This window comes from Bathycoccus prasinos (assembly GCF_002220235.1).
Source record: "Bathycoccus prasinos genomic : Chromosome_11".
NCBI lineage: Eukaryota > Viridiplantae > Chlorophyta > Mamiellophyceae > Mamiellales > Bathycoccaceae > Bathycoccus > Bathycoccus prasinos.
The window spans coordinates 585,750-606,529 of NC_023998.1; the positions used below are offsets into that span (position 1 = coordinate 585,750).

Genomic DNA, 20,780 nt, shown 5'->3' on the forward strand with positions numbered 1-20,780 from the left:
TACATGTACCCTAAACACACGTGTGACGCCACCTAAAGAAACTTCTTGCGTCACTTTTATACGCGCGCGCGCCGAGAGAATAGACACACACACAACCACGATGCAGAGTTCCATGCTCTCCTCCACCCGCCTCTCTCCTCCTCGTTTCAGCACATCCTTTTCTAAGAGAGGACAAAACATAACGCGTCGTCAGAACAAACACAATCTGAGAGTGTACGCGAAAGATTTCCCGAAACCGGAGCAAATCGACAAGACAGAAAACTATCGCATCGCGGGAGATTTGAGTAAACGATTCGCGGTACGTCGACCATTTTCAATGAGTGAGAGAATAATTCTCTCAGCGCGTTGCTCTTTCTCTTTTCTTTCGTTTCTCCGCCGACAACCACGCGTAAACGCAGTTATGGTGTCCCTTTTATTCCTCAGAGCGTGTTAAGACGTCAGCAGTTTTTAGTCCATTTTATCCAAACTTGAGAGGATTTTTGATGAGATTTTTTCCTCCAAAATGGAGGAAAACAGAGGAAAATTTTACGAGCGAGCTCGATGATGCGACAACTGCGACTGACTCCTTCTACTCTGCGCGGGCAAACGACGAACCTTTATTTGGCGAAACATTACTAACGCTCTCTTCTCTATCTTCTTCTCAACAACAACAGACGGATTTGAAAGCGTCGCCGGAACAAAAGAAAAAAGTTGTCATCGTCGGCGGCGGATTGTCCGGCTTGGCGTGCGGCAAGTACCTCGCCGAAGCCGGTCACGAACCGATCGTTTTGGAAGCGAGAGACGTGTTGGGTGGTAAAGTTTCCGCGTGGAAAGACAAAGATGGGGATTGGATTGAAACCGGGTTGCACATTTTCTTTGGCGCGTATCCGAACATGATGAACTTGTTCAGCGAGTTGGACATCGAAGATCGATTGCAATGGAAGGTGCACAAGATGATTTTCGCCATGCAGGAGTTGCCGGGGGAGTTTACGACGTTTGATTTCATCAAAGGTATCCCGGCGCCGTTGAACTTTGGGTTGGCAATTTTGTTGAACCAGAAGATGTTGACGTTGCCGGAAAAATTACAAACCGCGCCGCCGTTGTTGCCGATGTTGATTGAAGGTCAAGATTTTATCGATAAGCAAGACGAGTTATCGGTGACGGACTTTATGAGAAAGTATGGCATGCCGGAAAGAATCAACGAAGAGGTGTTCATTTCAATGGCTAAAGCTTTGGACTTCATCGACCCGGACAAGTTGTCCATGACGGTCGTGTTGACCGCGATGAACCGTTTCTTAAACGAGACGGACGGTTTGCAGATGGCATTTTTGGACGGTAATCAACCGGATCGTTTGTGCGAGCCGATGAAACAAAGTATAGAGAAAAACGGTGGTAAAGTGTTGATGAAGCAACGCGTGAAAGAGTGGGTTTTGAACGAGGACGATTCGGTGAAACACATCTTGATGGCGAACGGTGAAGTCATCGAAGCGGACGAGTTCATCTCGGCCGTACCGGTGGACGTCATGAAGAGAATGTGCCCGGAACCGTGGACGAAGATGCCATTTTTCCAACAAATGAAACAACTCGAAGGTATCCCAGTTATTAACATTCACTTGTGGTTTGATCGCAAGTTGCAAAACGTCGACCACTTGTGCTTTTCTCGATCGCCGTTATTGTCAGTCTACGCGGACATGTCTACCACGTGCAAAGAATATTACGACGAAGAAAAATCTATGATCGAATTAGTCTTTGCGCCGTGCTCGCCGATTGCCGGCGGTAAAACGAACTGGATCGCAAAATCGAACCAAGAAATCGTCGACGCCACCATGAAAGAACTCGAGCGTTTGTTTCCGTTGGAAATTGGGAAGAAAGCGCCGGATGGCGTCGGCGCGAAGTTGTTGAAACACGCCGTCGTGAAAACGCCGCGATCGGTGTACGCCGCCGTTCCGGGTAGAAATAAGTACCGACCGTCGCAAGAAACTCCGATCAAGAACTTCACGTTAGCCGGTGATTGGACGAGTCAGAAGTTCCTCGGATCTATGGAAGGTGCCGTGTTGGGTGGAAAGTTAGCCGCGGAAGTAGTTTCGGCCAAGGCGAAGGGCATGAAGACGGCTGGGTTGAAGAAGATCAACGACGACATCATGGCGGAAGCGAGTACTTTCTCCGGGCAAGGGTGGAAGAGACCGCAAAAGATGGAAGACGAGTCTCCGGTGGTTTTTGGCGCCGGTTACGTGTTAGAAGAAAACGACGAGCAACAGTTGATGACGATTGACCCGGAACAGTTGACAGAGATGGACGGTCGATCGCAAGCGACCAAGGACGCCGTTCAAGAAGCCGTCTTGAACCGAACGCGATAATAACATAACATGATTGTATACCCACTACAAAGCGTATATATATTGTAAAAAACACAGTTTAACTGAACATCTAAATCTATCTATCCTATCTACAATTTACATTTGACTACGTGGTTTATTTGTTTCCCTAGCTATTACTTTGCCTATTATTCGTACACGAGAAAGCCTCCGTTGCCGGCGTATTTGGCAATAAATAACTCCCCTTGGTAAGTTGGCTGAGAAAAAGCCACTCTATCTTTCTCCACTATTGTCGAAGAGCCAATCATGGAGGCGTCGCCGTAAAATCGTCGTCGACAATTTTCCAACAGGTTGTAAGAAACACCCGCGCGACGAAATTTTTTGTGTACCCAAAGCGCTCGAATTCCAACCGAATCTCTCGTTTGGGATGAAAGCTGTATCCGAGCACCTTTCTTCAACACCCCTCCGCCACGAACGTTATCATTCGCACTCGTTGTCGTCGTCGTCGTCACCGCCGCGGACGAATCGTTTCCACTCGGTGCCTTCTCATCCGCCTTTCCTCCCGCCCTCGTCGACGCAAACACCTCTCTTTGATTCGCCGCGACATCCTCGCAAAACGCCGCGCCGATGATTTTTCCTTCGTTCGCTTTCCCACCCGTGAAAGACACGCACACGAACGCAACAACGTGTAAATCCTTATTCTCTTCTTCTCCTCCTAGTACCCATTCTTCTACGGCCCCGATTTCTGTTTCAACTATCTTCGCAACCCGTTTCACTTTCGCCCACGCGTGTCGATCGCACCCTCCTTTCGTCACGCGATACACGCGACACTTTTCCGACTTTTCCGACGACGACGGCGCGTCTTTTCTTACAATCTCTACTTCCTGCCAATTCTGTTTCCTTTCATCGACCCAGAACGAGTTCGCCTTGTTTACGTTCACCGTCACGAACGCGTTATCTCTTTCCTCGAGAAACTTCGCGTGGTGCTTTCGATGTAACTCCTCGTCCGACGGTTCGCCTTTCGCAAACATCAACCCGCATATCGAACACGTCGCGTGCGCGAACGATTTTTGCCCCAGATCCAAGTACATCTGTTTATGTTTCGTCGTTTTTGTCTTCTTCTTCGAAAAGGGTTCATCGTCCGACGCGCGCGGCGTACAGCGAACCTTGCACCTCTTCTCCTCCTCCTCCTCGTCTGCCTTTTTCTCATCACCAACCTTCACTGCTTCTGTTGGTTGCATAAAACACCCTCCTTTCCGTTTCCTCCTCGTGAATGACACCAAGGACTTCAGAGGGGTTTCCTTCTGTCTCATTTCCGTTGTTTTCGTTGCAAAACCATCGTCGTCATCATCGAACGCATCAAACTCCGTTTCGTTGGTTGTTCCGTCGTCGACATTTGAAATCGCATCCAATCCAAACCTCGTCTTCTTCTTTACGATCACGTCGTCGGTTGTCTTCGTTTTTGTCGTCGCTTTTGCATTAACAAAAGCTGCTTTCGCTCGTTGTCGAAGGATGGCCCGCGCGATTGGGTTTCCGTCGAACATTCCTCTAGTATTAGGGTGTTCTTCTCCGCGTAGTCGAACACCTTTTGTGGAGAAACCAGTCGTCACAAATCTCATCTCTTTCGCGCTCTCTTATACGAGGAGTCGAGGACGTGTAAAGACGAACGCGAGACGACGAGAGGAAAAGGAGGAGCGAGCTTAACACATAACGACGAATTTCGACGACGATGAATATTGGCGCGGTAAAAAGACATACGAGAGAAGAAAAACGACCGATTCTTCTCTCCTTGCGCTTCATCTGTTTCCTCTCCGTGGTGGCCGTGTTCGCGCGAATTTCATCTTCTTCTCCTTCTTCTGTAGCACTCATCGGTAAAAGCACTAGCGCTTCCGAGGACGAAAATGACGATGTTAACACTCGAAACGACGACGAGGAGGCAGAGGACGAGGATGCACGTTTTCCCAGAAATGGCTTTCCGAGCGGCGCTCGTGAAAGAGGAAACGACGGAATGGTGAGAGAGACTTTGCTGAGAAAGTGTTCGAGGCAAAGACGATTCAGACGAGGAGGAAGAGAAGACGACGAGGAAGACGCGGACGACGAGGAGACGCAACGAGTAGGACAAGAACAAGAAAGAAGAGTGCAAAAATCGTGGATTTTCCAAACGAACGCGAAACGATTAGGCTACGTCCACATGGCGTCGATACACCCGGTGGCGACGAAGACGCGAGGAAAGGACGACGACGACGACGACGACGGGAAGAAGGTACTCCTCGCCGCGTGGCAAGGCGCGCACAAAGTGGAAGGCACGGACGACCAGAGTTTATTTGTGAGCAAAAGCGCGGACGGCGGCGCGACGTGGACGAAAGCGAGGGTGGTGCCCGGTAGAAAGTTTGGCGTTCGGTGGGCGCCGACGTTTTTTAGCAGCGGCAGTAGCGGCAGTAATAGTGGTGGTGGTGGTGGTGAGACGACGTATTTGTTTTACGCGGAGAGCGAGAAGTGTTGGCACTGCGAGAGCGGCGAGTGCGAGGATATCGTGAGGAAACGGAAAAACGGGTCCGAAGAAGAAGACGTGTCCGTGTACTGGGACGAGAGTAAAGAAGGCATCGTGTCGAAAGCAAAGAAAGCGGCGAGCGTAGGGCCGTGGTGGCGACCTGGCGGGAACATCAAGCGAGTCTCGATTCGGATAAACGACGACGAGGATAGGGATATCAACGACGACCCGTGGACGTTTGGCGAGGAAGAGACGATTCTGAGCGAAGAAACCATCCCGAAAGTTATCGGGAACCCTCCGTTAAAATTGAACAACGTCGTCCTTCTTCCATTTTGGAGAGAACATCCGAGAGCGGATGCCAAATGTCAACCTCGGAAAGCACCGGATTACGCCTCCGTGTTGCATTCTTTAGACGACGGCCTCTCGTTCCACGAGACAGACGCGAAAATCGAACACGTGAAGAATAAAATGAAAGACGGCAAACCGGATTGGCTCATCGAAGGGTCCATCGTTGGCCCGTTACGAGACGGTCGACTCGCGCAGTTCTTTCGAACGAGCCGAGGCGCGATATATGTCTCGCATTCCGCGGATAACGGCGAAAGTTGGGACACTCCACACGCGACCCCGTTACAAAACCCAAACTCGAAAGTCTCCGCAGTGTTGCTTCCAAACGGCGTCATCGTCGTCTGCCACAATGCGCACGCCTTCATGAAACACCCAAGAATAGGCGTCACGCGAGGTAAGCTCGCACTTTCCACCTCCTCCGACGACGGCAGAACCTGGAAAGAAGCCGTATTGTTCATCGAAGACTCCTTAGAGCCGGGAAAACACGTCCATTATCCAACCATGGTTCTCGACGGGTGCGATTTACGCATCTCCTATTCCGTTTCCGGCGAAGGCGTCAAGTTAGCCACGGTGAAGGATTGGGCCTCGTTGCACGAAATTGAAGGCATCGAAGACGTCGACGAACAGAGAATCGCGTATTATTAGAGATGGGTAGTAGTCGTAGTAGCAGTAGTAATAGCAGCAGCAGCGGCAGAGAGAAAAGATGCACACGTACGTGTACTCGTAGTCATACTTCTCCTTTATTTTTGTATTTTGTTCTTCTTCTTCTTCTTCCAAAAACTCGTACAAAATCCCGCACAAACAACAACGTAAAGAAGAAGACAAAGAAAATCTTTTTTATTAACAACAGGTGCGGCCAAAACGACAACATCATCAACAACAACAACATCAATATCGCATTTTAGTCGTCGTCGTCTTCTTCTTCGTTGTTTATCGTCGTTTATCGTCGCGAAGTTTCTTCGGGGTTTGAATCGATTTGATCCGAAGAATGCATTTTTCCCGCCGTTGTTTGGAGATTTGTTTCGAACGGGTTTTGATGGGTATGGTGGTGCGAGAGAAGCAAAGATCACGAGAGATCACCACCACGCTTATGTTACGCACGCATGCGGTACATTTTTTTCCGATGAGGAACCGTTATTATCAACTTTCGTTCTACCGAAGTAAAGCTGTTCTTCGTCGAACGGCTTTTGGGGAGTAACAATCACCTTGGAGAACTGAGGAAAAAAATGTCAACGCGTGACGCGCGCGCGGTGCGCTTCTTATGCATTCGCGTGGACTGTGTGGATGAGAGAGAGAAAGAGAATGAGAGAGAGAGAACGCGATCAGTGGGGTGTCTTTGGTTTCTTTCTTTCTCTCTTTTTCTCTCTCTCTCTCTCTTTCCTTCGCGGCGTTCGAGCGTATAAGTATTTCGTCTTTTGTTTTGTTTCGCACATCTCAGGGTATTCTCCGTACGCGTCGCGTTGATTCAAGTGCGCGAAAAAGAGCGTCCCAAACCCCTGCGTAGATGAAAGGACCCGGCGAGCGGAACGATTAGCTTTATCTCACATCGTTTCGTCTACCTTTGGCCGACGGGAATACGACATTTTATTTTCGTTTGCGACGCGTTGTCGTATTCTGATGATGATTCATGCGTTTGGAGACCTGATCGGAATTATAGTGTCGATAAGTGCAACTGAAACTGAAGAATAGGATTTCTCTTCGCGACGTCGTTCTATCTTTTTCGTTTGCTTTCCGCCGTTTTCCTCCTCCTAACCTTTGTATGCTTCTTCCTTCCCTCCATATCTTTATACAGCCAAACGCGCGTACGAGAGAGAACGAGGGGCCAAATCGAAGGAGCGCGGAGCGAGAGAGTATCACTATTCGTTGAGGAATTGAGGTGCACGAAGCGCACACATAAGAAGAGAAAGAGAAAGGAAGAAGTCGCCCCTTGGATTGTGAATTCATCGCACAGAGGGCAGCATCGAAACAAAAACAGATACACGCAGAAAGTAGAAAATTTATATCATAGAAGAATAGCGGAAGATGGGTCTCTTTTTCAGTCGCCTCTTCTCCATGTTTGGCGAGAAAGAAGCTCGAATTCTCGTTCTTGGATTGGATAACGCCGGCAAAACGACCATTCTCTACCGCCTCCAAGTCGGCACGGTCGTCTCCACCATCCCCACCATTGGTTTTAACGTCGAAACGGTCACCCACAACAACGTCAAATTCCAAGTCTGGGACCTCGGCGGTCAAACCTCCATCCGCCCGTACTGGCGATGTTACTACCCGAACACCCAAGCAATCGTCTACGTCGTCGACTCCGCCGACGCCGAACGTCTAGCCACAACGAAAGAAGAATTCCACGCCATCTTAGCCGAGGAGGAGTTGCGCGATGCCGCCGTTTTAGTCTACGCGAACAAACAAGATTTACCCGGCGCCTTGTCCGAAGCCGAAGTCAGCGAAGGTTTGGATTTGCACAACATTAAAACCAGACCTTGGGCGATATTCAAAACCTCCGCGATTACCGGCGACGGCTTGTGGGACGGCATGAATTGGTTGAGCTCCACTTTGCAGCAGCAAAAGTAACTTTAAGTTATCTTTATGTTAATGTGTGTCTATATAAAAATGTAATAAACTTACTACTAAGCGTTCGCTTGCGTCTAAAACTGCACAAAATTCGTCCGTTCTCGGAACGGTCATCATGCCTCCCACCGAAGAAGACAACGAAGATGATTGGGAAAAGGACGACGAAGAGGAGGAAGAACAATTAGAAGAGCAACAACAACGAGGAGACTTTGTCGAAGAAGGTCTTCGCCAGCGTCGGGTTTGGCGAGGAGAAGAAAACATCGACGCATTCAACGCGACGACGACGACGACGAGTGTTGACGACGACGCAAACGTAAACGTAAACGAGGACGACGAGTCCGGGAGGGAAGAAGAAGAAGAAGGAGGAGGAGGAGTAGAACACGTCAACGCGATAATGAATGGATTTCGCCTCGCCGTGGAAAGTTTCGAACGCAGCGGAAACGTCGCGGCGCTCGCAGAGTACACGGCACAGCTCCGAGAGAGCTTCCCAGCAGAACTCCGAGATGTACAGCAGCAGCAGCATTTACTGGAGCATGTACTCCCTGGCGACGCCGGGGAGCTTCGCGCGGGCATAACTCGCATGAGGGGAAATCTAAACGCTTTAAGTAGGCTGGTGCCATCAACGGACGCCCTCGGTTTGCAAGGAGGAGAGACGAGTGCAGGTATGAGTATGGACGATGGAGCTCGTCTGGCGTACGCTGAGGCGCAAGCGCTTATGCGGAACGCATCCCTTGTTCATCATCAGACTCTTCTAGCGAATACAGACGTTAGAGCGGGAGTGGGTGAGGAAGTGCCGCCTGTCGACAACGGGCTGCCGCTTGGCGCCGTGGAGAGTGATTTTGACGTGGAGCGCGCGGTTCACGCGGACGAAGACGAAAGATATATCGACGGGACAGGGAGAGATGAAGCAGTCAATCACGGAATCGTAGAAGACGCGGAAGAAGAAGCGGAAGAAGAAGCGGACGACGAGACTGTGAGAATATGGAAGCGATTCGACCAGCTCGTGGCGAAAGTAAAAATGCGACGTACGATTGCGTTTGGATTCGAGGAAGATGATGATGATGAAAGCGACATTGAAGATGAACCAACGACAAGTCGCGTTGAAGACAAGAAAATAGAAAGAGATCGAAAACTAAACGTGCCGAAGAACTGGAGAATGAGCGCAGACGGAATCGCGGTACCCGCAGAGCACAGAAGAGGATTGCGCTCTATTTTCATTCCCGGACGAGTTTGGTTCGGAACGATTTGGATTCCCGGGAGCGAGAAGAAATCGAGATACACGTTTCGCGTGTTGTTTTGGGACGAAGAGAGAGAACTTTTGGTGTGTTCGCACTCGGCGCAAGGAGACGAGCAGACGTTTTATTTGCACGCCGAAGAACAAGGTGAAGATAATGATAATTTGAAAATATCATTTCGCGATAACGAAACCTTTTGTGACGGACAAGTCTTTCCAAACGGCGTCATTCGAGGACAAGTTCGACAAATGATTCGAGGATATGAAGGGCACTACGAACCCGCCAACGAGACGCAAAACTTGTTTGAATTAAAAATAGCGAAATGGACGCCAATTCCAGATGTGGAGAGCGCGTTAGAGAAGCAGGTGAATTCGTTTAGGAGGTTGGGTCTGCCTTTTATGAGTGCGAAGGATGCGGTAGATTACGACGATCCTCGCCGTCGTGAGGATCTTCGAGGATCGAGGATCATCGAGGAGGAGGTGAAACGTACTACTATCGATGGCACTAGACCAATGAAACAGAACAGAAAGCTAGTCGATTTTTATCTCCAGCGTAAACGGTGGGCGATGTCGCGCGAAATTCTACCGAGTGTGAAAGACGCGCTGCTGCACGTTAAAAATGCGAGAGACTTTAAAAAGTACGAACAAATGAAAAGAAGTATGTTGGAGACGTTGGTCGGTTCAACGAGGCTCCTATCATTCCCGAAAGGTTTCTCGTGCTTTGAAAGCGACGTGGAAGAAATTGCAAAATGTCAAGATAACAGCCTTGGCGGTCACGTGTATTACGATGAGAACGAGATGAGTGATGCGGATAGCATTGCATTAGAAGAAGAACCCGAGTCAAATGCGATGATGTTTTTTAATACTTTCTACTCGGCGGACTTCGTGGATTACAAAGACAACGATCAAGCGCGAGTGCATCTTAGTCGTGCTGGGGTTTCTCTCACTTTCAAGCACGAAAAAGTACCCAGACAAGCCACGCGGGAGTACCACTGGTTCCAATTTTGGGAAGTTGCAAAATCTGAGTCCGAATTGTTATCCGCCAGCCTTCGCGAAACCGCGGCGGAACTTCAAAACGAAATATTTGCGACGCCGAGAGAGAAACTCATTGACCTGAGCAAACGCCACAGACTCAAACACAAAGCGCACGCCGACATGAGCGATAGAATCTGCACGCCGCAGGCGCTTGTTTGGCGCCTAGTCATGGACGCTAAATATCTCGCCTCCGAAAAATTTCCGCCGGAGTATCCCTTTCAAGTATTCGTCCGCGAGGCTATTCGAATGGGTATGTTTGCCCATAACGTCATGGAAGCCCGCATGATGCAAGCGTACAAACTCTTGGACGATAGTTTCAACGCGTACGCCAATCGTGTTCCGTTATCAGAGTTCGTCAACCGCGTCACTTCGTTCCAAGTGCCTGCGTCGATTGCACCCAGTGGTCGTCCAGTCACTCCAAGCACGCTCAAAAACGTTTGCGCCATTTGCCTGGTGGATTTCGAAGAAAACGACCGAGTGCTCACGCTGGAGTGCAATCACGTCTTCCACGAATCCTGCGCGAAAGAGTGGCTGTTCAAATCCTCGTTCCCATCGTGTCCAAACTGCAGAAAACGCGTCAACGACGGCGTCGGGGAATATCTCATGGCGTCATCGAATGAGGAAAGAGCAGAGTTGACGCTCCTCGTCGATTGCGATTACGTTCGCGAAAATTTCCTAACCACCGGATTCGTAGACGACGACGACGTAAACGACGACGAAGGTGAAGAAGAAGAAGAAGAAGACGAAGACGACTACGAGGAAGAAGATGCCGAAGATGAACAGGAAGAAGAACACCCGTACGATTGGGTGCAACGCGAGATGCGAGACGTGTACACACTCAGCGATTTAGAAGCGCAGCAGAGAGAAGAAGAAGAAGAAGAGGAAGAAGAAGACGCGTACGATTGGGCGCAACGCGAGATGCGAGACATGCAACACGTCAGCGAAGAAGCGCAGCAGAGAGAAGAAGAACAGGAAGGAGAGAATAGATACTTGTAAAATCCTAACTAAGTTATTAGCAGCGAGACCATCACAATTTTTCCTCATTTTTTTCTCTCTCGAAACATACAAGTAATGAACGAGGACGAGGACGACGAGGACATCGAAGACGTCGACGACGACGTCGAAGAAGAAGAGGAAGAAGAAGAGGACGAGGAGGAGGAAGAGGAAGACTCTGAGGAGGAGGAAGAAGAAGATTCGGAGGAAGAAGAAGAAGAAGAAGATTCCGACGACGACTTGAACGACGATTTGAACGACGGCACGCGAGGAAGAAGAAGGAGACGAGGAGGCCACGGAATAAACGTTCCAGGAACGGAACGGCGACATCGACATCCCGCAGAAGACGAGGAGGACGAGGACGAGGATGAGGGTGAGGTGGACGACGAGGAGGAAGACGACGAGACTGTTGGGAACAACAACAACAGAAGAGGTGGTGGTGGCGCGAATAACGAAGCGAACGGTACTCGAGAAGAAGACGGCGCGAACGACGTGCGAACGAACGAGGACCAACAACCTGCTGGCCGAGACGATACGAACGACGACGAAGCGCGGCAGCAACAGCAGCAGCAGCAACAACAACAGCAACAACAACAGCAACAACAACACGACGCGACGAACAATCAAGAAGGCGACGAAAGAGCGGATACGTTCCACGATAAAGCGTACGCGGCGAAACGGAACGTGCGAGAGATTGGCGACGAAGCGGTGTGGTCGGTGACGTCTTCGAAACCAGGCAATGGCGTCGAGTTGTTGCGGGACGGGAATTTGAAGACGTATTGGCAATCGGACGGCGCGCAGCCGCACTTTATTAATTGTCAGTTTCAAAAGAAAACGAACGTGTGCGAGGTGTCGATATATACGAATTATAAGCAAGACGAGAGTTACACGCCGAGTAAGATTGTCATTCGAGCCGGGAATAGCTACCGAGATTTGAAAGACGTCGCGACGAAAACGTTGAACGAACCGCACGGTTGGCAACGCGTCCGAACGACCAGGTTAGATAAAGAGAAATTGAAAGAAATACACGCGCAGTACGGATCGAAGAAACATTTGAAGAACAGTGGTTTAGAATATCTAGAAAAAGAGTCCTGCGAAGCTCCGATCAGAGCGTTCTTCATTCAAATATGCATCGTTCAAAACCACCAAAACGGTCGCGATACGCACGTGAGGCAGGTGCACGTGTACTCCCCAGCGGCGACGCCGGCTAGCGACGGGCCGAGAGCGCGGTTTCAGAGCAGCGAATACGCCAGGTACGCCGTAGTCAGATGAAAGAAAGAAATAGTTTTATAGTTGTTAGATAGTCCGTACTCAAGTCAGTCCGTCATTAAGTCTGTCGTTATTCTTTGTTTTCTGTCTTATTGTTGTTGTTTAGATGTACATATACGTTTGCTATTCTAGTAGTATGCTAACATTGTTCTCCGCGCTTCGTCTTCACGCTTCCCTTGGAACACTTTCCTTCTCTCTCCCGAAATCTCGTATCACGTGAATATTCCCGGGCACGGGAGGATTTCTCGCGTATTTCGACCCGCCGTACATGGTTGGAACGATGTACGGATCTGGGTGCGCGTACGAATCGAGCGTTTCGAAGCCTTCCTCGATTTTCTTCATCGCTTGCGATTGCGTTAACGAGCGATTGGATTCAAACTCCGAGCGGATTCGATCGCGTTCGGAGTAGAAAATGTCTCGCATGACGCACCAGGAGAGGCAGGTTTTCAACGAGTGACGGTAAAGCCTCAACGCTCGAGTTTTTGAAGACAAGTCTTTGAACAGCACAGAAGTCGCCGACATGAGTAGTATTCGTGTTCTCTTCTCTGTGTTCTCTCTCTTTTACTCTCTCGTGTGTGTGTGTCTGCGAAGGAACACAAACGCGAGGTTTTTTTATGAAGGAAACTGCTCCTTTGAAAAGAACCCAAAATGAGACAAAAACAGAGCGTTTGTAAATAAACGCAGTATGTTATCACAGTATGTTATCACAGTATGTTATACAATACGTTATTACATCATCACGTGGTACGAGTTCAAGTACCATTTTTCTCTACCACCACTACTACGAGTAGTACTACTCTACTTATTATACTATTCTTCGACTTTAACGGTGAACGCGTGCCAGCTGTTGTTATTCAACCCTCTGAGGTTCCATATGGCGGCGGCGCCTTCAGGTTGGGCGTTGTAGGAAGCATCGACGGCTTTGACGAGAACTTTGATCTCGTCCCCGGGTTTGAGTTTTGAAGCGTCGATTTCTAAGTCGTCGATTTCCCAGAACGTCCACGCCCAGGCTTTGGAAAGCGGTTGGTCGGCGCCTTCTTTGAGCGTTGCGGTTTGCCAAGATAAACCTTTGTTCGCGGAAACGTCGACTCTAATGATAGCTCGGCCGCCGCCGGACCAGGCGAAGCCTTTGGCGGAAGTTTGAACGACGGTTCTTTTCTCGCCGTCGTCGTTCTTTGATGTTGTCGCGAGACTCAGCGATATGTTTTCAGCTTCAGCGACGACGGATTGAATAGGCATTTCTTGCATTGTCGGAACGCTGTCGATGTTCAAGCCTTCGACGGAGGAATAACCGGGGCCAAATCCTTTATAAGCGATGCCTCGATTCCACGGACCGTCTGCTTCTTCGCTGCACAGCTTGATTTTCGAAAGCCATTTGACGTTTCGAACGCCGACGTGTCCTGGCACGATGACGCGCAGTGGATACCCGTGGTCTCGAGGAAGTTCTTCGCAATCGTTCATTTCGTACGCCAATAAAACATCCCCGAAAGGTGATAACGCTTTTTCTATTGGAATCGACGCGCGCATATCGTCCGCACCGTAGAAAATAACATGTTTTATACCCAAACGTTCGTAATTGTGTAAATTTATCCCGGCGTGAACTTCCAACACGTCCCGCAAGGAAGCGCCCGCAAATTTAGCCGTGGAAATGGCGCCCTCGCCCCATCCCGTGCCGCTGGATTTTTTAATCAAATCCAAGCCGCCTCGTCTGTTGCCGCCGCATTGGACGGTTGCCACGACCGTTTTCTTTTCGAAATCTTTCTTCAAATGCTCCAGATTAATAACAGCTTTCGTACGTAATAAATTCAAATTGTCTTGGGATTGTTCGCCGGAAACGATGGTGATTTCATGCGTCGCGGCGTCAATTATCGGCACCGGCGAATGATTTCGCACAAACCACAGAGACGAAGGCGTCAAATACTCTCGTCGTAGCAGCGAAAGTGGTGGCTCCATGTTTGCCGGTTTTGCGCTGTGACACTTCAACGCCGGGTGCCGTTCCGGATCGTTTTTGTAAGGATCCGTTTCATCGACGTCCACCTTCGGTTCCTTCTCTAAATCCAACTCGCCAATCTTCAACGTCTTCAACATCTCCATCGCGACGTCCGAGTTTACGTGCGCTTGGTACAGCCTCCAAAACGGTTCGATATCTTTTCCAGCCGCTAATAAGAGTAAATCTCTTCCACCTGGGTGGTTATCTAAGAAATCGGTCACGTCGTACACGTTTTCTTTATACGAACACCAAACTCGTTTCTCGATCGAGTCGTGCTCGGCGACGTCCAGCCGCGTGTACATTTTCACCGCTTTTGGAGCAGCAGTTCCTGCCACCGAAGCCGCTTCTGCTTTAGCCTCTTTAAAAAACATCCTCCTCCACGTATTCTTCTTCTTCTTCTTCTTAATCTTCCCGTCGTCGTCGTCTATGTTCTCCTTCATTTTTGTTTCTTCTTCTTCTTTTCCCTCCTCCTCCTTCTCTTCTTGTTGCTCAATCAGATACGCCGCGAGGGAGCCGATAACGAACGACCCAATCGCGGCAGACACGGCTTCGACGATCGACATTCGAGGGTTTGGTTTCTTCTTCTCCTTCTCGTTCGACTGCGACGAGGAAAAGCTCCTCGCTTTCGTCGTTCGCCATCTCTCCTCCTTTCCGCGGTTGTGATTTTTCCGTGTACTTCTCACATTTTCGCGCGACAAAAACGCATCGGACGACGACGACGACACATATTGCGACGACGACGACGCGAAAGAAAAAGAACGGCAAAGAATTCCTCCCCCCTTACTACTCCTTCGTTTCAAAGCGACGACTTCAGAGAAGAGCGAAGAAAGAACAAAGGAGCTTCTTTTCATCGCTCTTTTCGTCTCCCTTTTTTATCTCTTTTTTCTTAAGTGTCGTCGTCTCTTTATAAAAAATCTGTCAAAGGTCCAAAAATCGTGTCTTTTATTCCTTTTTCCGTCTGAAAACGTCTTTTCGTTTGAAAGAAGAAAAAAACTTTTCTGAAACTTTTTATTCACTTTTATAATTAGTATCTCTTCTTCTTCTTCTTCTTCTTCTTCTTCTTCTTCTTCTATCTTCCTCTTCGAGAGAAACGGGGTCGTCGAGAGAAACGATGAAGACGAGAGCGCAAAAAAGGCGGATTGGGGAGCGAGATTTGTGGAGTTTGATCGTGAAGTGCGACGATATTTGTTTCCAACACATTCTTCCGAGATTGAATTCGAATGACGTGAAATTCTTGTACGAGGTGAATACGGAGACGAGAAAGTTGATTAAGAGATCATCTCGGGAGGGTGATTTGAAAGAGGGGTTTAAGGTCAAAGAGATGTCGTCGATATCGACTTTGGAGTTTGCATGGGAGCATAAATCGTTGTGGTCGTATTTGTTTTTCCAAACTATTTTCTGCTGTCAAGTTGCTAAAACGAATAAACTCGAGTTGATCAAGTGGGCGCGAGAGGAGAAAAAGTGTAGGTGGGATGAATGGACGATTAATGCGGCCGCAGAACAAGGTAATCTGGAAATGGTAAAGTATTGCGTGGCAAATGAGTGTCCTATCGATGAGGAGGCGTGTGCATATACTGCCATTGACGGTCATCTCGAGTGCCTTAAATACTTACGCGAAGAAGTCAAAGCGCCTTGGGATTTGAATACTGCCGAATGTGCGGCTAAATATGGTCATCTCCACGTGCTCGAATATCTTGTTGAGCGTAAGTATGATAAATACAGCGAATATGCGTGTGAGCTTGCAGCCAGGAACGGCCACTTGGACTGTTTGAAGTACTTACACGAAACCGCCAAAGCGCCTTGGAACTTTCACGCCGTACGAAAAGCGCACGAGAACAACCAACCCGAATGTGTACAATACCTCCTCGACAATAACTGTCCTTTACCATTCGGTTGGAGATACGAAGATGGAACACTGCGCACACCCACCTCCTCATCATCGTAAAAAGTGTAATATTAAACAGAGAAAAAGAGAGAAACACAAACACAAACATTTACGCTTTCGCGCATAGTTCGAGCATATTTTCCTCTTTCCTCGGCTCCTCCTTTTCCTCTCTTTTTGGACCGCCGCCGGCAAAATCTCCTTCATTCTAAATCGCTTTTTGTGCACGCACTCGCTTGAACCGGCGAATAAAAATAATAATGGTTGAACTCGAGGAGGATGGCGGCGGATTCGAGAGCGCGAGAGAAGACAAAGAAGAAGAGCAAAAGGAGAAGAACACGACGAAGCGCACGAGGGAAATCCTGGACGTTTTCGTGCGGAACTTACCACATTCCACGACGGATGAGTCTCTGGAAAACGCGTTCTCGGAAATCGGTCTCGTTCGTCAAGCGTGGGTGGCGCGAGAGAAAGGCACGCATGTGCACAGAGGGTTCGGGTACGTGACGTTTTCGATGAAAGAAGACGTGGAGGAGGCTTTGAAACTGAACATGAAGATGGAAATCGAAGGGAGGAAGATTGGGATTTTACGGAGCAAAGAGAAGGAAAAGGTGGATTTTAAGGAGAGGAAACGTCTGAAGCGAGAGATGCGAGAGGAGAAGGGAGAAACGACAAAGGAAGATGAAGACGACGACAGGAAAGAGAAAGAAGAAGAGGAAGGTACGACGAAGGAGGACGAACCGAGGAAAAGGACGACGACGACGAAAGAGGAGCAGAAACAAAAGCGGATACGACAATCGAAAGGCGCGTCGGCTTCGACCGGGACAACGGCGGCGACGATGACTTCAGAGGAGAAGAAAACAGTCATCATCGCGGGTTTGAAAATTGGGGGTGAGATTAAAGGCGTGGAGGCGGCAAAAGTGATACATTTCTTTAGAACGGATAAACGATTGAAGAAAAGCGTGTCCGAAGAGACTGCGAAAGTCTTAGTAGAACGGTTCGAACAAATCTGTAAAGAGAAACCGGCGGATGACCAGACGTGTAAAAAATATAAAATCAGAGAGGATGGCGCCACTCGAGGCGTCGTTTTACTCAAACTTAAGCGCGAGGAGGACGTGAAAACAGTCGTCGAGCGCATGCATAAGTTAAAATTTGAGGAAACGAAAAAAGACAAACAGCAAAAAAAGGTCAACTTTGAAAAGCGAGCGAAAGGCGAACGCGACTCCGGCGACGCGAACGCAGACAGCGACTCGTTGTGGTCACGCGCGTTAGTCGGTGAAGGCGCGAATCCGAAGAAACACAGAGTGATTTTACGGAACTTGGCCTTCCACGCGACCGAGAAACAAATACGAGATTCAATCGCTAAGAACGTTTCCGAGACTGCATTCGTCTGGGACGTCTCCATCCCAATCGATCAAACGACAAAGAAAATGCGCGGGTTCGCTTTTGTAGCTTTCATTACCGCAAAAGATGCGGTCTCGTGCGTGGAAAAAATGAACGGACAGAAAGTTGCGGGACGCGTCGTAGCTGTCGATGTTGCGCTCTCGAAGAGGCAAGAGAAGGAGAGTCAAGTTTTAGCGGCGTCGCAAACACCAAAAGTGAATGATGACAATCATGACGATGGCAACGAAGAAGAAGAAGAAGATGATGATGATGACGGCGACGACGACGATGAAAATAACAACGACGATTCTTCGTCTGGCCATGGCAGCTCTTCTTCTTCTTCTTCTTCTTCTTCTTCTTCTTCATCTTCCTCCTCCTCGTCCGATGATGAAAAAGAAAGCGATTCGGAATCAGAATCGGAAGAAAAGATGCCGGACAGATTTAACAAAGAAAACAAACCGTCGAACCAGCAACCACCGAACCGAACTATCTTCATTCGGAACCTTCCTTTAGATGCGACCAAAGAACAACTAGAGGCAAAGTTGAAACAGTTTGGAAGAATCAAATCGTGTCGAATCGTGTACGAGAAAATTACCAACCGGTCGAAGGGCGTCGCGTTTTGTGATTTCTGGGACGAAGCTTCCGCGAAAAAGTGCGTCGACAGATGCGGCGACTTGGAGACTACGATTACCGCACAAGAAATGAAAAGCAATAAAAAGGGAGCGAAAATAGCCGCCATGACAGCCTCGAGAAGAACACCTTTACTCGTGGCTGGACGACCGGTGAGCATAGCGCTAGCGGTGTCCAAAGAAGATGCGGCAAAGATGATGCAAAAGGAAACGACGCATTGGAAGAGCAACATGAATAAAGAAGAACGAGACAAACGGAACTTATATTTAGCAAAGGAAGGACAGGTGCACGAAAACTCGCCCGCCGCGATTGGCGTTTCGAAATCAGATATGGAAAAGAGAAAACGCGGCGACGCCGAACGACAAGCGCGATTGAAAAATCCAAACTATTTCATCTCAAAAACAAGATTATCCGTGAGAAATGTCCCCGCTGACTTTGACTCAAAACTGTTGAAGCGTGCGTTCTTGGATGCGACGCAAAAGCGAGCTTCGAAGAATACGACGCCGAAGATTGTCAATTGCAAATTACTCGTCGATACCTCGAAAGGTAAAGCTGGAACGACCGATGTCGAAACTGGAATTCAGAAGCATAAAGGTATTGGTTTCGTTGAGTTCGATACCCACGAAGAAGCGATGACGGCACTGAGAGCAATGAACAACAATCCAGAAGTGTTTTCAAAGCAGAAGCGACCGATTGTTGAGTTTGCGGTGGAAGACGCTCGTGCGGTGAAGAAATTAGAAAAGAGGAAATCCGATCGCGAGTTACAAAAGAAACGTAATAAATATGAGAACGGAACACGCGACAACGAAGGCGACGAAGACGAGAACGATGAAGCTCACCCACCTAAACGGAACAAAAACAGCATCGAAGGCCGGACGTTCCCATCCGAGCGCGTGGCGAAGAAAGTGCACAGAAATTTGGACCGAAAAAAGTTGAGAAACGAGCAGCGCAAAAAGGCGCGAAACGGCGAAGACGAGGGTGCACCGACGACTACAAACACTGAAATCACGGACAAGTTTAAGAAACGCAAACAAGAACACGCCGACGCGAAAAGGGATGTCCCCGAGGGTGAAAACACGAAAAGAGCAAAGAAAGTTGTGAGTGCTCCTTCGAACCCAGTTGCTGCGCGCAAAGTCGTTATTGAAAACACAAACAAAAAAGGCAAACATAGAGGCGACAAGCGCGACACAACCGACGATTTGATTGACAAGCACTTGGCGAGCGCAATGTCCGAAGGATTATCAAATTGGCTATGAATTAGCACTAGTTTAACTAAATACTATAACGAAGCGAAGCGTCACATCCTTTGGTTTCCGGGCGCAATCAACACCGCCCGTTCAATCGCCTCTCCGTTTTCGAAAATATCATCATCATCGTCCTCGTCCTCGTCGACTCTCGTATTGTTATTCATCGTACTAAACTGCCCGGGAGCGGGAACATTCGCTATTTGCCGAATCGTTACCGGTAATAAGCACGGTGCGAACCTATTCGTCACCAACGCGACTCTCGCCAACCGGTTAATCCAAGACGGACACTTACTCTTCTCACCGTGACTACTGCTGCTACTTTCTCCACCGTATAACAAACTCGACAAGCTTAAACTCACCCCTCGATTCTCCTCTAAACTCTCATCTACCAGCTCTTCGATCAGCCTCTCCACGAAGTGGTTGCAGTTCCTCCTCAGCAAGTCGTACCTCGTTCCCAAAAACTCCTCCGCCCCTAACACTTGCACGATACGTTCCACCTCGCGTTCGTTTTTCCTCGTAAACCCGACGCATTGCGAGATTCGAAACTTCGCCGGTGGTGGCACCGCTCGCGGCGCGCAATAAAAACACCCGCTCGTGTTAAACTCGTGCTGTCCAAACGACCACTCTTTCTCGTGGACGTGGACGCCCGAGTGGAATATCCCTAACCCGAACGAGTACGTGTACTCGTTGATATCGTTTAAATCGTACACGTTTATCACCACCGGGTATCTGCGCGTTTGTGGTGTTGTCGTTGTTGCTGCCGACAGAGTGGGTTTCGTCGTTCGATGATGACGGTCAAAGCTAGACATTATCGTTCGTGTAAATCAAGTGAAGACCATCGGGGAGAAATTCCCCAAAGTTAAGTAACGGCTTTACCAATAAACACTTTAAACACACGCGTAAGTAAACCAAACACACGCGCAGCAGAAAGAGAGAAAGAGCGAGAGACTAAGAATAATGGCGATCAAATTTATCTTATTGGTGAACAAACAAGGCCAAACGCGATTGGCGCAATACTTCACCGAGTCGATTCCAACGTCAGAGAAGCGACAACTCGAAAGCGAAATCGTTCGCAAATCCCTCTCGCGAGGATCGGATTACGCGAAAGGGATGCACGCGTATTGCGCGTTCTTACGACACAATTCCTATAAAATATGCTACCGAAGATATGCTTCCTTATTTTTCATCGTCGGGGTGGACGACGACGAGAACGAGCTCAGCATGATGGATTTTATACACTGCTTCGTGGAGACGTTAGATTGGCACTTCGGGAACGTCTGCGAGTTGGACATCATGTTTCACTTAGATTCGGTGTACGTGATTTTAGACGAGATGGTGTGCAACGGACAAATCGTGGAGACGAACAAAAGAATCGTGCTCGGAGAAGCGAGCAAGTTTGAAACGTAATTCATGGTGCGCGATGTA

At 48.8% G+C, this 20,780-nt stretch overlaps 12 protein-coding genes across 12 annotated transcripts; 8 read left to right on the top strand and 4 right to left on the bottom strand.

Moving 5' to 3' along the window:
• Positions 1 to 100: 100 nt before the first annotated feature.
• Positions 101 to 2,336, top strand: Bathy11g03090 (phytoene desaturase; the record flags this gene model as incomplete). Its single annotated transcript, XM_007510296.1, has 2 exons — positions 101 to 298; positions 654 to 2,336. 2 exons carry the CDS (start codon positions 101 to 103, stop codon positions 2,334 to 2,336), a joined length of 1,881 nt encoding a protein of 626 aa, XP_007510358.1.
• A 146-nt stretch (positions 2,337 to 2,482) lies between these two features.
• Bathy11g03100 (predicted protein) lies at positions 2,483 to 3,913 on the bottom strand (the record flags this gene model as incomplete). The annotated part of the gene is made up of 1 exon (XM_007510316.1): positions 2,483 to 3,913. One exon carries the CDS (start codon positions 3,911 to 3,913, stop codon positions 2,483 to 2,485), a length of 1,431 nt encoding a protein of 476 aa, XP_007510378.1.
• Positions 3,914 to 4,023: 110 nt separating this feature from the next.
• Positions 4,024 to 5,775, top strand: Bathy11g03110 (Putative Glycosyl hydrolase, BNR repeat; the record flags this gene model as incomplete). The annotated part of the gene is made up of 1 exon (XM_007510284.1): positions 4,024 to 5,775. The coding sequence occupies one exon, from the start codon at positions 4,024 to 4,026 to the stop codon at positions 5,773 to 5,775; it is 1,752 nt and encodes a 583-aa protein (XP_007510346.1).
• A 1,377-nt stretch (positions 5,776 to 7,152) lies between these two features.
• Positions 7,153 to 7,695, top strand: Bathy11g03120 (ADP-ribosylation factor-like protein 1; the record flags this gene model as incomplete). Its single annotated transcript, XM_007510013.1, has 1 exon — positions 7,153 to 7,695. The coding sequence occupies one exon, from the start codon at positions 7,153 to 7,155 to the stop codon at positions 7,693 to 7,695; it is 543 nt and encodes a 180-aa protein (XP_007510075.1).
• A 115-nt stretch (positions 7,696 to 7,810) lies between these two features.
• On the top strand, positions 7,811 to 10,960 carry Bathy11g03130 (conserved hypothetical protein; the record flags this gene model as incomplete). Its single annotated transcript, XM_007510091.1, has 1 exon — positions 7,811 to 10,960. The coding sequence occupies one exon, from the start codon at positions 7,811 to 7,813 to the stop codon at positions 10,958 to 10,960; it is 3,150 nt and encodes a 1,049-aa protein (XP_007510153.1).
• Positions 10,961 to 11,035: 75 nt separating this feature from the next.
• Bathy11g03140 (anaphase promoting complex subunit 10) lies at positions 11,036 to 12,229 on the top strand (the record flags this gene model as incomplete). The annotated part of the gene is made up of 1 exon (XM_007510370.1): positions 11,036 to 12,229. One exon carries the CDS (start codon positions 11,036 to 11,038, stop codon positions 12,227 to 12,229), a length of 1,194 nt encoding a protein of 397 aa, XP_007510432.1.
• A 162-nt stretch (positions 12,230 to 12,391) lies between these two features.
• On the bottom strand, positions 12,392 to 12,748 carry Bathy11g03150 (predicted protein; the record flags this gene model as incomplete). The annotated part of the gene is made up of 1 exon (XM_007510286.1): positions 12,392 to 12,748. One exon carries the CDS (start codon positions 12,746 to 12,748, stop codon positions 12,392 to 12,394), a length of 357 nt encoding a protein of 118 aa, XP_007510348.1.
• Positions 12,749 to 13,036: 288 nt separating this feature from the next.
• Bathy11g03160 (predicted protein) lies at positions 13,037 to 14,779 on the bottom strand (the record flags this gene model as incomplete). The annotated part of the gene is made up of 1 exon (XM_007510330.1): positions 13,037 to 14,779. One exon carries the CDS (start codon positions 14,777 to 14,779, stop codon positions 13,037 to 13,039), a length of 1,743 nt encoding a protein of 580 aa, XP_007510392.1.
• Positions 14,780 to 15,327: 548 nt separating this feature from the next.
• Bathy11g03170 lies at positions 15,328 to 16,161 on the top strand (the record flags this gene model as incomplete). The annotated part of the gene is made up of 1 exon (XM_007510277.1): positions 15,328 to 16,161. The coding sequence occupies one exon, from the start codon at positions 15,328 to 15,330 to the stop codon at positions 16,159 to 16,161; it is 834 nt and encodes a 277-aa protein (XP_007510339.1).
• Positions 16,162 to 16,358: 197 nt separating this feature from the next.
• On the top strand, positions 16,359 to 19,364 carry Bathy11g03180 (predicted protein; the record flags this gene model as incomplete). The annotated part of the gene is made up of 1 exon (XM_007510184.1): positions 16,359 to 19,364. One exon carries the CDS (start codon positions 16,359 to 16,361, stop codon positions 19,362 to 19,364), a length of 3,006 nt encoding a protein of 1,001 aa, XP_007510246.1.
• A 67-nt stretch (positions 19,365 to 19,431) lies between these two features.
• Bathy11g03190 lies at positions 19,432 to 20,164 on the bottom strand (the record flags this gene model as incomplete). Its single annotated transcript, XM_007510242.1, has 2 exons — positions 19,432 to 19,455; positions 19,502 to 20,164. The coding sequence occupies 2 exons, from the start codon at positions 20,162 to 20,164 to the stop codon at positions 19,432 to 19,434; spliced, it is 687 nt and encodes a 228-aa protein (XP_007510304.1).
• Positions 20,165 to 20,312: 148 nt separating this feature from the next.
• Bathy11g03200 (predicted protein) lies at positions 20,313 to 20,762 on the top strand (the record flags this gene model as incomplete). The annotated part of the gene is made up of 1 exon (XM_007509992.1): positions 20,313 to 20,762. The coding sequence occupies one exon, from the start codon at positions 20,313 to 20,315 to the stop codon at positions 20,760 to 20,762; it is 450 nt and encodes a 149-aa protein (XP_007510054.1).
• Between the last annotated feature and the right edge of the window lie 18 nt (positions 20,763 to 20,780).